The sequence below is a fragment of the Schistocerca cancellata genome, chromosome 7 (genome assembly GCF_023864275.1).
Source record: "Schistocerca cancellata isolate TAMUIC-IGC-003103 chromosome 7, iqSchCanc2.1, whole genome shotgun sequence".
NCBI classification, from domain to species: domain Eukaryota; kingdom Metazoa; phylum Arthropoda; class Insecta; order Orthoptera; family Acrididae; genus Schistocerca; species Schistocerca cancellata.
The window spans coordinates 67259457-67276966 of record NC_064632.1 but is presented as its reverse complement, the minus strand read 5'-3'; the positions used below and the strand labels follow the sequence as shown (position 1 = coordinate 67276966).

Sequence of the window (17510 nt, the reverse complement as noted above, 5' to 3'; positions counted from 1 at the left end):
AATTACTGGCACTGAAACAGAAATGTCTGCACCAGGCTAACATTTCACATTTGGCAGAAACTGTTTGTTATACTTGACCCCATAAGCACTTTAAGCCCATAAGAGGATTTAATTTCCATCTTCACTTCCATACTAGGCTAACCTTCAAACAAATTCTGTCAAAAATTACTTCCTAACATTTAAATGTATGTTCATTGTTAACACATATCTCTCTATTAAGAAAGCTTTTCTTGCTACTGCCAGTATACATTTTAAATCCTCTTTACTTCTGCAGTTATCACTTATTTCACTAGCCAGATGGTAAAACACGTCTCCTGCTTTCAGCATCTCATACTTTGGTATACAAACCTTAGCATCACCTAACTTAATTCAACTAAACTTCATGATCCATGTTTTGATTTGATTTATCTACATCTACATGGTTACTCTGCACTTAAGTGCCTGGCAGAGGGTTCATCAAACCATATTCATACTACTTCTCTACCATTCCACTCTTGAATGGAGCATGGGAAAAAGAACACCTAAATCTTTCCATTCAAGCTCTGATTTCTCTTGTTTCATTATAATGATCATTTCTTCATATGTTGCTGGGTATCAAAATATTTTCAAATTCTGAAGAGAAGGTTGGTGACTGAAATTTCGTAAATAGATATCACCGCAAAGACAACCACCTTTGTTTCAGTGATTGCCACCCCAACTAGCGTATCATATCAGTGACACTCTCACCCCTATTGCATGATAACACGAAACGAGCTGCCCTTCTTTGCACTTTTTTGATGTCCTCCGTCAACCCCACCTGGTAAGGATCCCACACCACACAGCAATATTCCAGCAGAGGATGGACAAGTGTAATGTAGGCTGTCTCTTTAGTGGGTTTGTCGCATCTTCTAAGTGTTCTGCCAACAAAGTGTAGTCTTTGTTTCGCCTTCCCCACAATATTATCTATGTGGTCTTTCCAATTTAAGTTGCTCGTAATTGTAATTCCTAGGTATTTAGTTGAATTGACAGCCCTTAGATTTGTGCGATTTGTCGTATACCCAAAAATTTAACGGATTTCTTTCAGTACCCATGTGGATGACCTCGCACTTTTCTTTGTTTAGTGCCAATTGCCACTTTTCGCACCATACAGAAATTCTCTCTAGATCATTTCGTAATTGGAATTGATTGTTTGATGATTTTACTAGATGGTAAATTAAAGTGTCATCTGCAAACAGTCTAAGGGGGCTGCTCAGATCATCATCTAGATAATTTATGTAAATCAGGAACAGAAGAGGGCCTATGACACTACCTTGCGGAATGCCAGATATCACTTCTGTTCTACTCGATGATTTACCGACTATCACTATGAACTGTGACCTCTCTGAGAGGAAATCATGAATCCAGTCACACAACTGAGACAATACTCCATATGCACGCAATTTGATTAATAGTCACTTGTGAGGAACAGTATCAAAAGCCTTCTGGAAATCTAGGAATATGGAATCAATCTGAGATCCCTTGTCGACAGCACTCATTACTTCATGGGAATAAACAGCTAGCTGTGTTGCTCAAGAACAATATTGTCTGAATCCGTTTTGGTTATGTATCAATAAGTCATTTTCTTCAAGGTAATTCATAATGTTCGAGTACAGTATATGCTCCAAAATCCTACTGCAAATTGAGGTCAGTGATGTGGGTCCGTAATTCAATGGGTTACTCTTATTGCCCTTCTTGAATATTGCTGTGACCTGTGCTACTTTTCAATCTTTAGGAACAGACCTTTCGTCAAGTGAGCGGTTGTATATGATTTATGTTCCTCTAGTAACCTCTTTTCGTGACAATACCATTTCATTTAACTTATCTTCTGGGTAGGGAGCATGTGGACAGACTTTTAATCTATTAAGGTATACTGGTGTTAGCAATACATAATATTCCTTTTTTGCTGTACATCTTTTTTCCGCTCCTGCTGATCCCGGCCTGTCACCTCCTGAAATGTCCCCCATCATTTTGCCCACAGCCAATACTTCACACTCACCTCCAGTGTCCTCCTTCACCTACAGACCTCTTCCCTTCTTAGTGTGGGTCTCACCCACCTGTACTCTCAAGTTCTCTGACAGGCACCTATATGGCCTGCTTTCTGTCTTCTGTGGGGCCCTGCCCAGTGCTGCCCCAATCTAATCACAGCCCTCGGACAACTTTCATCGTGGTCGTCTCCCGAGGCCTCACAGACTTCCTTTGCTCCTACTGTCCTCTGGTCTTGGCAGTTTTGCCATGAGGCCCAGCTGCACCTGCTCTCCCCACCTTCAGTGGTTGTTCCTTCTTGATGATGGCCCAGCACGTCTCTTGTTCTTATAGGTTGACTCCTTCCTTTAGTCCACCCTGGTGGCTGCACTCCACTGGCTGCCTCCAGTGCTACATCTACTGGAAGCTTGGGGCCTTGGTTAGTCTTCCTTCTGCAGGTAGCTCAACACTGTGGACTCTTCCTACATTTGGCGATGAGGCATCTGGTGATCTCCCAGGGCATTTCGCTTGCAATGTTGAGTTTGGATCCGGCTGTCACTGTGTCCTCCCCAGCCATCACTGTCCATTGACATAATTGCATTCCATGTGCCACCATTGGTTTGAGCAACTGCCTGCCATTAACAGTCATCTTGCTGGCCAGTCTGCAGCAGTGCAACACAGCATGCCTTACAACCTCTGTGCTGGGCATGTGCAACACCCTGCTCCAGCGCAACTGGCACTCTTGCCACTAGCCCTGGAGCCTCCTCAGGTTCCAGGACCACTGGCACCTTCTGAGTTGTCGGACCACACACTGCAGGCCCACAAACCTTTGGCCTGTGCACCACAGGTCCTCACGCCACCTATCCATATGCTGCCATTCCGTGTGTCGCAGAAACGCACATGGCCAGCCCACTCACCTTCCTCCACAACTCCCTAAGCCCCTCCCTGGTGTTTTCTGTGCCTTTGGCTCCAGTCTCCTAAATGCCATCACCATCTCTGTCGTCTGTTGCCTCTGCTGTCCACTCCTTGTCTCCTCTGGACAAGTGATCCTTCATTCCATAATTCCATCTGCCTGTTGCCAGCTTCCTGCCCCATGTCCTTGAGGTCCTACTTCCTTACCCAGGCTGCTTCTCTTCTGGTTGTGACTCTTGCGAGTCTCATGCACTGGGTTTCTCTTCAACAGGTAACTTTGCGGTGCACCACAAGTCTTATTCTGGATCCCTCTTTGTGCTGTTCCATCCTGGTCATGGGTCCCAAATGTCTCCAATCATGGTCATCACTTGTGTCCTTCAGAGCCTTCTCCTCTCCGAATCCTCTCCTTATTTCTTTGTGGCACCCTCTCTGGGACTTTTGTTGGGCTTCACTGCACTTGTGTTTTCTGGTCTGAGAGTTTTGCTACAAGCCAGGCATCGCCATGTCACCTTTGGTGACTCAGTTACTTTTCTCAATGATGACATTGACTATTTATTGTATTTTCTTCAGCTTCACTTCTCCCTGATGACTTCACCATCTCTTCCATGGGGAAGAGGAGCACCATATCTCTGGGTGTTGTCTTTGCAGCCATTGTCTACATAGTGAGATGGCTTTGCCATCTCCTCTGAAAGGGAAACGAATGTGGCATACAGAGTGTGCCTTACAATCCAATCACATGCCACACAACAGAATGCTACCCTGTGAAGATGCCTGCACCTCGACTACGGCTCCACTGATAACCTCGGCGTTGAGCGACCATTAGCTCCTCCTGTGACCGTAATTCGTCTTGCCTGTGACAGCCACTACAGTATATGAGGGTGTCACATCTCCAGGATGCAATCAGCACCAGTTCATGTCCATGAGCCATTTGCTACTAGATAACTTCCTGGAATTTCTCTGCTGGGTGGTCTACTTTGGAAGTGCCACTAGTAAATTCCTCAGACTGCAGCACATACCATTGGACACTGCCAATGCAGTATATACCCACCATGCCTACGGCAGTGTTTTTCAATTGTGACAGACTGAGTGCTCAACTTGCACCTTCAATAACTGTTACCATATTAGTGACAATCTTTCATCAGATCAGGACAATCTTTAAGCTGCCTTCACTCGGAAGCTCTTTCAGTTGCTCAACATTATCATACAATTTCTGTTTTGTAATTCTACTGTTCTCAGCTACTTGGGCATTTTTCTTTTTTTGTGAGTGCATCAACCACAATGTAATACTACAACAAGCAACAAGAACACTGAACGGTATGTCTACAGAATAAATTATACTGCCATACAGCATTCTCAGAAATGTTCCTGCCTTTGTCATGTCATAAAGAAACCCCTCTATGCTCTACATGTTGTGTAACTACTTTGTCCCTCTGCCCTTACACACAAAGAATTCACTATAAGTTCATAATGAATAAGAAACAACTGCTTTATGGTATGTATAATTTTTATTATCTTAAAAAGCTTAAATAAATACTATTTACATGTACATATATACAATTATTAGTAGTTCTCATTATGTTACAAAATATAATCTAGAGTCCTTTTTACACAGTTTGTGCCCTCAAGGTAAAAATAAGAATAAAAAAAATTAAAAAAGGCTGCTACAAGTGTCAGAAGGAATTATACAGTACTAAATCTTTAATAAAAATCAGTAAACAGCCATGAAAAAAGACATGATAAGTTAAGGGAACAGTCAACAATATCTCAAGATAACATTCACTTATTAGCCATGTTCAACAATTTTGGCTTCATTTTGAATTTGAGACACTATGTCCTCTTTTTTGTGACATAATAAAATAATACTTTTCATGAATTCTCACCAGGTTGTTGCAGCTGTTACCCATAATGAGTGATATTTGAACCAATGGGCTGTTTATCACACACTGATTCAATGAAGGCTGCTTATTAGGTTAAAAACTACAAAAATCATTATGAAACATATGAAAAATGTCAAAGGATCACTCAAAATAATAGAAACTTAGGAAAACACTATGTACAATATTTATAGACAATGGTAGTTTATGATCTACATAATGAGATTCATGGTGCCATTTATTGTTGCTCTGTTCATAATGTATGTGGCAGTATGTTGGCCATTGTATGCTTTAAAACTCATTTCTTTCATTTCGTTTTGAGCTTGCATTTCACTGGCCCATTTCACAAAGTCTGTATTCACTAACACTAATTGAGCACAATTACTTAGTCCATTACTTCCATGGCAAATTCTCTCTTCTGTCGCTTCAAAGATCCCATATTTGGGGGCTCATCATCATCGTCATCATCAACAAAATCAGAACCATCTTGGGGTATATCATGATATTCATCAAACTGAAACACACATAGAATACAATTAGATTTTTATAACGTATGTTAATCTTATCTTATGAATTCAGTGAACTTCTACAACCATATTCTGTGATTATCATCATCATCCCTTCAATATTTGTTTCACTTCAGAAGTGAATAATGACATGGAAAGGTTTACATTAACATTGTATGTCATGAAATAAAAAGATTAAGGATCTACAGAAATCTGTAAAGATTGTAAAGAAAATAACAGTGAGATCTGCTGTTAATGGATAGTTCTGTTATTCGCTACTGTTTAGCACTAATTGCTCATATTCTCATATTTTGGATTTCATTTTACTTAAAATGTATTTCTACTGACAATTCTGGCAGTATTCCAAAGTACACAAATTTTTTTGAGAAGCATCATACTACTCCTTGATGGTTGCAGTATTCCATTTCAGCTCCTATTTTGTTGACTACAACTGTAAGAAAAGAAACACAACAGGACTTAAATTTCAGAATATAATGACAGACACATTTCATCTTCTATCAGTGATGATGAATAAACTGGCTGTAATTCATGAGAAGGAAGATAATGCAATGGATTTGGAAATAGTGAGAAACAATAAGACAATCATAAAATTCTATGAGGCAGGAACTGCTGAGTTAAGTGAGCAGCTGACAGTAGTTCTGTAGATGAGGAGTGCAATACAAGAAAGAAGCAGTTACTTAAAAACAGAGTGGTTATTATGGGTAGAACAAAGGCAAACACAGAAAAAGACATAGGCATATAAAGAAAAATTTGAGGTGACAGGCGGAAAAAAGAAATACTGTTACAGCTCTGGTGTCTCCCTTCACTTGGAGCCATGGGTGTTACATAATGAATTCCCAGTTCCAAATCATAAAGAGACTGAAAGACTGACGTGTGTGAACTTTCAGAAAGTGGAACTTCCTATAAAATCAATATACAGTAAATGCATGATAAAGGATTCCAGCACACCTAGCTTTTGGAACAAGAGGTTCCTACTTCAAGGATGAAAGAGGAATTGATTGCAAGAAGTTTGTGAGACAGTGATTTTTTTTGGGGGGGGGGGGGGGGGCAGAGGGGGGCGGGGCGTGATGAGGAGGAAGCAGATATACCCAGGTATAAAAAATTACATCTGGTTTGAGGAAAAAGGAAGACTAAGATGAAGGAAAAGATGGCAAAAAGGAAGTTAAAGTTAGATTAGTAAACACTGTGTCAGCTTCATTTCAGAGATGACAGAAGGGATATAATGAGACAAAAAGAAAGATTGGAAGAGAGCTAAAAATGAAAAATGGAAACAATAATGTAATTATGGAATTATTTTTTAAAAAAGGAAAGTTGTTGCACATACTGCAGGAATAAGTAATAAAACGGGAAAGAGAATGAGGTAACAATTGCTGAGCACACACAACAGCATGATGCAAGATACATGAGTGACTGCTGCACTAAATGAACAATATGAATTACTATTTATTCTCCCAAGCCACCCCATTCCCCCCTGCACTCTCTCTTCTTCCACCAATATGTAATTTTCACCTCAATTTTCCTAAAAACTATTTAATTTCTTATTCTTTCCAATTTCCATTTTCTTTTCCTCTACCAATCCATTATGAACTGTAGATTAAAATTGAAGAAACTGCAAAAAGGTGGGAATTTAAGGAGATGGGACCTGGATAAAATGACTAAACCAGAGGTTGTGCAGAGTTTCAGGGAGAGCGCAAGGGAACAAATGACAGGAATGGTGGAAAGAAATACAGTAGAAGAAGAATGGGTAGCTTTGAGGGATGAAGTGGTGAAGGCAGCAGAGGATCAAGTAGGTAAAAAGACGAGGGCTAGTAGAAATCCTTGGGTAACAGAAGAAATATTGAATTTAATTGATGAAAGGAGAAAATATAAAAATGCAGTAAATGAAACAGGCAAAAAGGAATACAAATGTCTCAAAAATGAGATCTACAGGAAGTGTAAAATGGCTAAGCAGGGATGGCTAGAGGATAAATGTAAGGATGTAGAGGCTTAACTCAGTAAGGGTAAGATAGATACTGCCTACAGGAAAATTAAAGAGACCTTTGGAGAAAAGAGAACCACTTGTATGAATATCAAGAGCTCAGATGGAAACCCAGTTCTAAGCAAAGACGGGAAAGCAGGAAGGTGGAAGGAGTATATAGAGGGTCTATACAAGGGCAATGTACCAGAGGACAATATTATGGAAATAGAAGAGGATGTAGATGAAGATGAAATGGGAGATATGATACTGCGTGAAAAGTTTGACAGAGCACTGAAAGACCTGAGTCGAAACATGGCCCCGGGAGTAGACAACATTCCATTAGAACTACTGACAGCCTTGGGAGAGCCAGTCCTGACAAAACTCTACCATCTGGTGAGCAAGATGTACGAGACAGGCGAAATACCCTCAGACTTCAAGAAGAATATAATAATTCCAATCCCAAAGAAAGCAGGTGTTGACAGATGTGAAAATTACCGAACTATCAGTTTAATAAGTCACAGCTGCAAAATACTAACGCAAATTCTTTACAGACGAATGGAAAATCTAGTAGAAGCCAACCTAGGGGAAGATCAGTTTGGATTCCATAGAAATATTGGAACACGTGAGGCAATACTGAACCTACGACTTATCTTAGAAGCTAGATTAAGAAAAGGCAAACCTATGTTTCTAGCATTTGTAGACTTAGAGAAAGCTTTTGACAATGTTGACTGAAATACTCTCTTTCAAATTCTGAAGGTGGCAGGGGTAAAATATAGGGAGCGAAAGGCTATTTACAATTTGTATAGAAACCAGACGGCAGTTATAAAAGTTGAGGGGCATGAAAGGGAAGCAGTGGTTGGGAAGGGAGTGAGACAGGGTTGTAGCCTCTCCCCGATGTTATTCAATCTGTATATTGAGCAAGCAGTGAAGGAAACAAAAGAAAAATTCGGGGCAGGTATTAAAATCCATGGAGAAGAAATAAAAACTTTGAGGTTCGCCGATGACATTGTAATTCTGTCAGAGACAGCAAAGGACTTGGAAGAGCAGTTGAACGGAATGGATAGTGTCTTCAAAGGAGGATATAAGATGAACATCAACAAAAGCAAAACGAGGATAATGGAATGTAGTCGAATTAAGTCGGGTGATGCTGAGGGTATTAGATTAGGAAATGAGACACTTAAAGTAGTATAGGAGTTTTGCTATTTGGGGAGCAAAATAACTGATGATGGTGGAAGTAGAGAGGATATAAAATGTAGACTGGCAATGGCAAGGAAAGCGTTTCTGAAGAAGAGAAATTTGGTAACATCGAGTATAGATTTAAGTGTCAGGAAGTCGTTTCTGGAAGTATTTGTATGGAGTGTAGCCATGTATGGAAGTGAAACATGGACAATAAATAGTTTAGACAAGAAGAGAATAGAAGCTTTCAAAATGTGGTGCTACAGAAGAATGCTGAAGATTAGATGGGTAGATCACATAACTAATAAGGTGGTGTTGAATAGGATTGGGGAGAAGAGAAGTTTGTGGCACAACTTGACTAGAAGAAGGGATAGGTTGGTAGGACATGTTCTGAGGCATCAAGGGATCACCAATTTAGTATTGGAGGGCAGTGTGGAGGGTAAAAACCATAGAGGGAGACCAAGAGATGAATACACCAAGCAGATTCAGAAGGATCTAGGTTGCAGTAGTTACTGGGAGATGAAGAAGCTTGCACAGGATAGAGTAGCATGGAGAGCTGCATCAAAGCAGTCTCAGGGCTGAGGACCACAACAACAACAACACAACCAATCCATCTTTTCTGCTTACTCTCAAGTTTTCTTTCTCCCCAAAGACGGAATCTATTTTTCTGAAAGCCATGAATGTTGTATCTATTTTTGTGTGTCCCTGTGAGAGTTGTTCAATAAATTATGCTTTTTCTCAGAACATATTTATTCTTAAGAGGTAGAAATTGGTGACAACATGAGTCACATTTCTTTTTCACATACTATTTTTCTACATCACTCCCATCACATTATATGGTCTTACGCCAGTGTTATGTAAGAGCACGTATTCCCTTTTACTAAAAGCTCTTGTCATGTGCACATAGCCATATTTTCACTGCATGAATTACTGTCTAATCATCTTCAAAGTGTGTCCCACATAGGGAATCCTTAAGTGGCACAAACAGGCAGAAGTCCGAAGGTGTTAAGTCTGGGATATAGGATGGATAGGGCAGTAGTGTGCAACCAAATATGGCAATGTGTTCCGTTCTGAGTTCTGTGTGTAGTCACATGCATTGTCATTTTGGAGCAAGATTTCTTTTGGATTCTAGACAGATGGATCACATTGGAAATGCATCTTGGGTCTGCTCAGAGTCTTCAAGTATACCTCTGAATTAATTATTGTCCCTTTTGGTAACCAGTCCACAAGAATGAGACAATCACTATCCACCAAAACTTTCTTGATGACCTTGTCAGCAGAAGGAGCGGCCTTGAATTTCTTCTTTCTTTGTGACTGCAGGGAGTGACACTCCAGTGATAGCCTTTTTCTTTCCAGTTCAAAGCAATACACCCAGGTTCTGCCATTTGTAATGATCTATGCCACGAAGGCCTCTTCATTGGTCTCAAACTACTCAAACAGTTCAGATAAAACGTTTTTTCTTTGAATCTTATGGTCTGCTGTGAGTATTAATGGAACCCATATTGGGTACATCTTTGAATATCACCTGTCAAACACACTATCAATGCTCACGGGCAGTTACAGATCAACTGCATGAGTAATGGCATTCACACTCATCATTAGAAGAGCAGAGGTTGCGGCAGTACATCCCAACTGTGGCCAACAATGAAGCTCAGTTTCTGCACTTCCTGATGTTTTAAATCTCTTTACCCTTTGCATAATAGTACTCATGAACATTAAGGATGTTCACTATGATTTCTTTTCTTGCAATCATGAAACCAGTTACAACACACTGCTTGTAACATGTGTCTTGCATAGACACCATTCTGATGTTTCACTATGGTTCTGCATCTGTTGGAATTGTTCAAAACTTTGTAAATGCGAAGAAGAAACACCTAATTTGAAAGACCTAGAATGATGTTTCACTATGTATACTAAAATGACTTGAACAAAAATTTTATGGGATTATTTATTCAGCAACCCTTGTATCATAGTGCTGGTAATTATTGGTTAACATTTCTGACACTTCGTAATTTTAACTTCTTGAACTGTATTTCCAGTCTCATTTCAACCCTTTTTTCTTCATTATCATGTCAAATAACCATGATACTGTGAGAATAATTTGATAGAGCACTGAAAGACCTAAATCAAAACAAGCTCCTGGAACAGATGACATTCCCTCAGAAATACTAATATCTTTGGGAGAGCCAGCTATAACAAAACTATTCCATCCAGTGTGCAAGATGTATGATATAAGCAAAATATTGTCAGACTTCATGAAGAATGAAATAATTACAAAGCCAACAAAAGCAGGTGTTGTGAATATTACTAAACTATCACCTCATTAAGTCATGGTTACAAAATACTAACACAAATTCTTTCCAGAAGTGTGGAAAAACTGGGAGAAGTCAACCTCAGGAAAGATGAGGTTAGATTCCAGAGAAATGTAGGAACACACGTGGCAATACTGACCCTACAACTTGTCTTAAGAAGATGGGCTAAGGAAATGTGAACCTACATTTACAGCTTTTGTAAATTTGGAGAAAGCTTTTGACAATGTCGACTGGAATACTCTCTTTGAAATCCTGAAGACTGCAGGAGTAAAAGGCTATTTACTACTTGTACAGAAACCAGGTGACAGTTATAGGAGCTGAGGGATATGAATGGGGAGCAGTGGTTAAGAAGGGAATGAGACAGAGTTGTACATTATTCCTGAAGTTATTCAGTCTATACATTGAGTAAGCTGTAACGGAACCCAAAGAAAAATTTGGAGAAGGAATTAAAGTTCAGGGAGAAGACATAAAAGCTTGGAGGTTTGTTGATGACATTACAATTTTCTCAGAGACATCAAAGTACTGGGAAGAGCAGTTGAATGGAATTGATAGCGTCTGGAAAGGAGGATATAACATGAACATTAACAAAAGCAAAACAAGGGTGATGGAATGTACTCAAATTACATCAGGTGATACTACGGGGGTTAGATTGGGAAACAAGGTACTAAAAGTAATAGATGAGTTTTGCTATTTGCACAGTAAAATAACTGGTGATGGCCAAAGTAGAGAGGCTGTAAAATGTGGATTTGTAATGGAAAGAAAAGCAATTCTGAAGAAGAGAAATTTTTTAACACTGAATGCAGATTTAACTGTTAGGAAGTTTTTTCTGTAGGTATTTGTCTGGAGTGTAGCCTTCTATGGTATTGATACACAGACAATAAACATTTCAGACCAGAGGACAATAGAAGCTTTTGAAATGTGGTGCCACAGAAGAATGCTGATGACTGGATGGGTAGATCACGTAACTACTGAGAAGGTACTGAATAGAATTGAGTTGAAAAGCTTCTTTACTAACATAGGCAGCGATAAATTGCATCTAAGTACATTATTCTGCTTACATGTAGAATACAATATAAGGAAATAGCTCAATCAATCTGTAGTGAGCAAACATATATCTGACTCAAAGTGGCGAAGTGATTGACAGTTGTGTACAGGAGGGGATAATGATGTCAATTCCAATTACACATGTGCACAATGTGATCACATTCAGTGTGCATACTGAGTTAGCTTTCCAGGATCTTAATGGCTTGATCATTTTCCTGCTCATTTCTGCTGTTAGCTTCAGGCATTCTGTCACGTAAAATAATAAACTCACACATCGCAACAAAGCACATGACCAAAACAAATCGCAACAGTTAAGTTACTCGCCATAATTGTCATCCACAGCTATTGCAGCAAAGTGCGATGATAGTGGTGGACAGAACAAAAGGTGTGATCAAGCTCATTTTCTGGTTTGTTATTGCTATGATAGAGCTCCACTAAAAACTAGCTGTCAATCGCCTGTCTGTACTGAAATTCTGAAAGTCACATCTTCCTTTAAACACACTAGAGTTACTCATGCACAGATGTCAACCAGAAACAGGGACTGATCTGCTAAATCACCAGTGGTAGAATAAAACAAACTTTGTTAGTCTAATGTTGTCTTTGATTCTGTAAATCTTGGATGCTTTTCATATTTGGTAGTTATAAACTGGATCTAACTTAACACATGGACTGCTGTGTGGATTCTGGAAGCAACAGAACTGCAAGCCTGATACTGTATGGCCACGGCCAACCACAGCAGAGCCTCACACCTAAGGTCATGTACGTGGCCTGGCCTGGTGGTGAAACATCTGTCACTAAGCATACAGCAGCTAATGTGTAAAGCCACTAATTTGCAAATGAAGTGTTTACCTTTTGTTAATTGAAAAATAGTGACATTTGCTAAAATTAGGTAGCATTTATTTCATTCGATAACTTTTGTACAAATTCCAGTTCCTGTATGTGGGTGCTCTGTCTTTGTTTACTCTGTGCTTCACTGTGAAAATCTTTGATGACAAGTTTCTTTTTTTATCCTTTCATGTAATAGTTACGTCTTGTTAAATGAATATTTTAAGTGGGTCAATAAATTATTAACTTACATGAAAAATGATTTGTAGGAATAGCCAAACATATATACACAAAATCTTCTCCAATTTGTCTCCAAAACATATTAAATAGATAATATAATACACTAATTTTTATATTTGTTTGTAGAAGGACAAAAAATAAAGATTTTTTAACAGAAGCTATGATTTACATTAGCACATTAATTATTGGAAGGAAATAATATATAAAATTAACTTTAAAAAATAAATAAATGGTAAGTACATACATAGAACACTAATTTTTTATGATGACTGTTACCAACATTTTGTAGCTTAGTGAGTAAAAATGCTATGGAATGCAGTGGCACTCTTTGCAGGTTGTTTCAGAAGCACCTCAGATGCATGTTTGGTATGCAGACAGACTTCATAACAACAAATAAAAACATCCAGACAAGGCCAGTCATGCACTTAATAGCATAAGTACTGATGTAACTAAAGGTAATATTAAAACAATTAAAATCATGAGCAACATTACAAGCAATGGTGGTTGAAGGTCTCCATCTATCTGGATAGTGAAAAACTGACAGTGAGCAGAAAACTGAAAACACGTAAAGAATTCTGCCTTAAAACTTGGTGCAAACTGAGTTCCTTTGTGTTGGAAGAGATTAAACACAACATACACAAGGTAAGCTAAATATTCCTTACAAATCAAATTCTTACAGTACACCAACTTATCTCCACTGTTTTACTGCAGACATAACATTGCTTGAAACATTACAAAGTTTTGTCTCAGTGCAACAAATGCAAATAAAGTACGAACAACACAAAGATTAAAGTTAGTGCAGCCAGGTGATGTATTTGACAGCTGCTATTTCTACAGGTGCACGACCCATCATCTTCAAGACACAAATGCAGCTTTCAAAATGATGGCATGTACATCTGTCAAAGTGTTAGTGGTTGTCACAGACATTACCAAGCCGGAATCCTATAATTTGTTTGAAAATTCTATATGCTTGGAGAAACTCAAGTTTCACAGAGTAAAGGAAACATTCACTTTATAGTTGAACTGTTAAGTGCTAGATAGTCACACACAAAAACATTGTCACAGCACTACAAGTTGAGCTACAGCCCTGGGGCAATGTAGACCCCTGTGTGAGTGTGAGTGTGTGTGTGTGTGTGTGAGTGTGTGTGTGTGTGTGTGTGTGTGTGTGTGTGTGTGTGTGTGTGTGAGAGAGAGAGAGAGAGAGAGAGAGAGAGAGAGAGAGAGAGAGCGAAAATATTGTGAATGGTTACCTTTTCTCCTTGCATTTTTTCCCCCATTCAACACAAGACTTTCCATTATCATATCAATGATGAGCTGTACTTACTAGCACACAAGAATACAAAGTTTCAGGAGAAAATCTGCCCTATACAGTACAAAGTACCCTGTTTTGTTTGCATAATATAAACTTGAGTGTGAATATCGCATTAATGTTAAATTCAGAACCTCTGTATGTAACTTTGAATTTGGAAAGATGGGGTAATTTGAATTTACTATCTTGGATTGCTCTGAATAAAGAGCAAGAAATATCTCAACACAAATAGAATTCATGCCATTATCATTAATAACTTAGCACTTAAAAATGAAAATTTGAGATTTAGTGCACACAGTTTCTGTACAAAACATGATAATTTGAGGTTAACAATTAATTACACACTGTTTAAGTATTCATTCCATGCAAGTTACTGTTTAGAAGTTTTCTTTCTAAAAGTAATCACTCTTGCCTATAGAGTGCATTGAATTTCCTGTGATCAAAAATGCAAACGCATGCACTTTCAGCTATTTGGATGTAAGTTAATGAAGCAGTAGATGAGATACACTGAAAAATGGAGAAATATTATATAAAACATTTCTGCAAAATGGAGAAACTGATACAATTGGTATTGCTTTGACTCTCAATGCCACAGGCAAGTGCCATGGAATTATGTATATATCATAAATATTGTTTCTACTGCTATGTCTTTAAACAAATATTTTTAATATTTTTTGGATGAACAGTAAGCTTACAAGTAACTGATGATTTAAGTATGGCTTACAAATGTGTGGTATGTGGTTTCATTTTTGTTTGTAAATAATTTTGAAGTCATTTACTTCTACATTATCATTTTGTGTCTTTAGTACCCAACAGTGATTCAGACTCCCTGCTGAGCCTCAGTATGGATAGAGAGATACTTGTGCTTCATACTACACTCACAGCTTGCTCCTGCAAACAGCACTGTTGGCACATCATGTGGGCAGTAAATAGTGCAGCCCTGCACTGGTCCAGCAGTTTTCACAATCTATGAACCATTCAATACACACCATTGATGGAAGAGTGACTGACCCTACCTGAGTATATGTTTTTTGATTCATATCACTCCCTGTACTATCTGCACATGCTGAGGATGAATTTTGCTATGCTCTGGACTTCACTTCTGGTTAGCTGCTCACTTTGCTACACAGAGTAGCACTATTACTTCCTTGAATGAATTTTACATACCTAATGTATTCTTCACATTCTAATTGAATGGTAGTGGCTTCTTCAACTTTGTGAAACCGTACTGTGAGTTTTTACTGCTTTCTTTCCCATTTAAACTGAGTCGGTTTCCTCAGATGAAGTAAATATGAACAGTTCTTTGATGCTGTCCTGTATATCTCATAACTTTTTTGCCCCCCCCCCCCCCCCCCGCCCTATAAAAGTTAAAATTTTTCAGTACATGAGAGAACTGAAATTTATGATACCAGTCTGCATATACACTCCTGGAAATTGAAATAAGAACACCGTGAATTCATTGTCCCAGGAAGGGGAAACTTTATTGACACATTCCTGGGGTCAGATACATCACATGATCACACTGACAGAACCACAGGCACATAGACACAGGCAACAGAGCATGCACAATGTCGGCACTAGTACAGTGTATATCCACCTTCCGCAGCAATGCAGGCTGCTATTCTCCCATGGAGACGATCGTAGAGATGCTGGATGTAGTCCTGTGGAACGGCTTGCCATGCCATTTCCACCTGGCGCCTCAGTTGGACCAGCGTTCGTGCTGGACGTGCAGACCGCGTGAGACGACGCTTCATCCAGTCCCAAACATGCTCAATGGGGGACAGATCCGGAGATCTTGCTGGCCAGGGTAGTTGACTTACACCTTGTAGAGCACGTTGGGTGGCACGGGATACATGCGGACGTGCATTGTCCTGTTGGAACAGCAAGTTCCCTTGCCGGTCTAAGAATGGTAGAACGATGGGTTCGATGACGGTTTGGATGTACCGTGCACTATTCAGTGTCCCCTCGACGATCACCAGTGGTGTACGGCCAGTGTAGGAGATCGCTCCCCACACCATGATGCCGGGTGTTGGCCCTGTGTGCCTCGGTCGTATGCAGTCCTGATTGTGGCGCTCACCTGCACGGCGCCAAACACGCATACGACCATCATTGGCACCAAGGCAGAAGCGACTCTCATCGCTGAAGACGACACGTCTCCATTCGTCCCTCCATTCACGCCTGTCGCGACACCACTGGAGGCGGGCTGCACGATGTTCGGGCGTGAGCGGAAGACGGCCTAACGATGTGCGGGACCGTAGCCCAGCTTCATGGAGACGGTTGCGAATGGTCCTCGCCGATACCCCAGGAGCAACAGTGTCCCTAATTTGCTGGGAAGTGGCGGTGCGGTCCCCTACGGCACTGCGTAGGATCCTACGGTCTTGGCGTGCATCCGTGCGTCGCTGTGGTCCGGTCCCAGGTCGACGGGCACGTGCACCTTCCGCCGACCACTGGCGACAACATCGATGTACTGTGGAGACCTCACGCCCCACGTGTTGAGCAATTCGGCGGTACGTCAACCCGGCCTCCCGCATGCCCACTATACGCCCTCGCTCAAAGTCCGTCAACTGCACATACGGTTCACGTCCACGCTGTCGCGGCATGCTACCAGTGTTAAAGACTGCGATGGAGCTCCGTATGCAACGGCAAACTGGCTGACACTGACGGCGGCGGTGCACAAATGCTGTGCAGCTAGCGCCATTCGACAGCCAACACCGCGGTTCCTGGTGTGTCCGCTGTGCCATGCGTGTGATCATTGCTTGTACAGCCCTCTCGCAGTGTCCGGAGCAAGTATGGTGGGTCTGACACACCGGTGTCAATGTGTTCTTTTTTCCATTTCCAGGAGTGTATTTAGAAAGTTTTATCTGATAAGTCATATTCTTCTACAAATCTTGAAGTACACTTGTAATTTATGATAATATCCTACACTTTCAATAAATTTTAATTTCATTTTCATATGTTGAACTGCCTGAGTATATGTTTTTTGATTCATATCACTCCCTGTACTATTTGCATATGCTGAAGATGACTTTTGCTATGCTCTGGACTTCACTTCTGTTAGATTTATGACAGTATGCTACAATTTTGATGTATGTTTGTGCATTAAGTTCCTGACCAAAAACCCTATTTCCCACAAGCACTTCATTAGTTACATGTAGTTTAATTTGATTTTTGTTTACTGTTGTGTATAATTTTACATATGCTCTCACACATTTTCTTGAGCACTAACAGAAAGTAGTATGAATTGGAGTGGGGGTGGGGGGTAGTTTTGCCCCTCAAATAAATTGTCACTGCTTGAGGAGTAATACAGATAGGATCAGATCCATATCCCTCGTGCCAGGCACCCATATAGTAAAT

General features: G+C 40.1%; 1 protein-coding gene across 1 annotated transcript in view; it reads right to left on the bottom strand.

Moving 5' to 3' along the window:
- Window positions 1-4423: 4423 nt before the first annotated feature.
- Window positions 4424-17510, bottom strand: part of LOC126092647 (sodium-dependent neutral amino acid transporter B(0)AT3) — a 98031-nt gene continuing 84944 nt past the window's right edge. Inside the window, exon 11 of the mRNA XM_049908369.1 lies at window positions 4424-5280. Coding sequence (XP_049764326.1) covers window positions 5152-5280 — 129 coding nt within the window. The 3' untranslated portion in view covers window positions 4424-5151. The remainder of the gene's footprint in view (window positions 5281-17510) is intronic.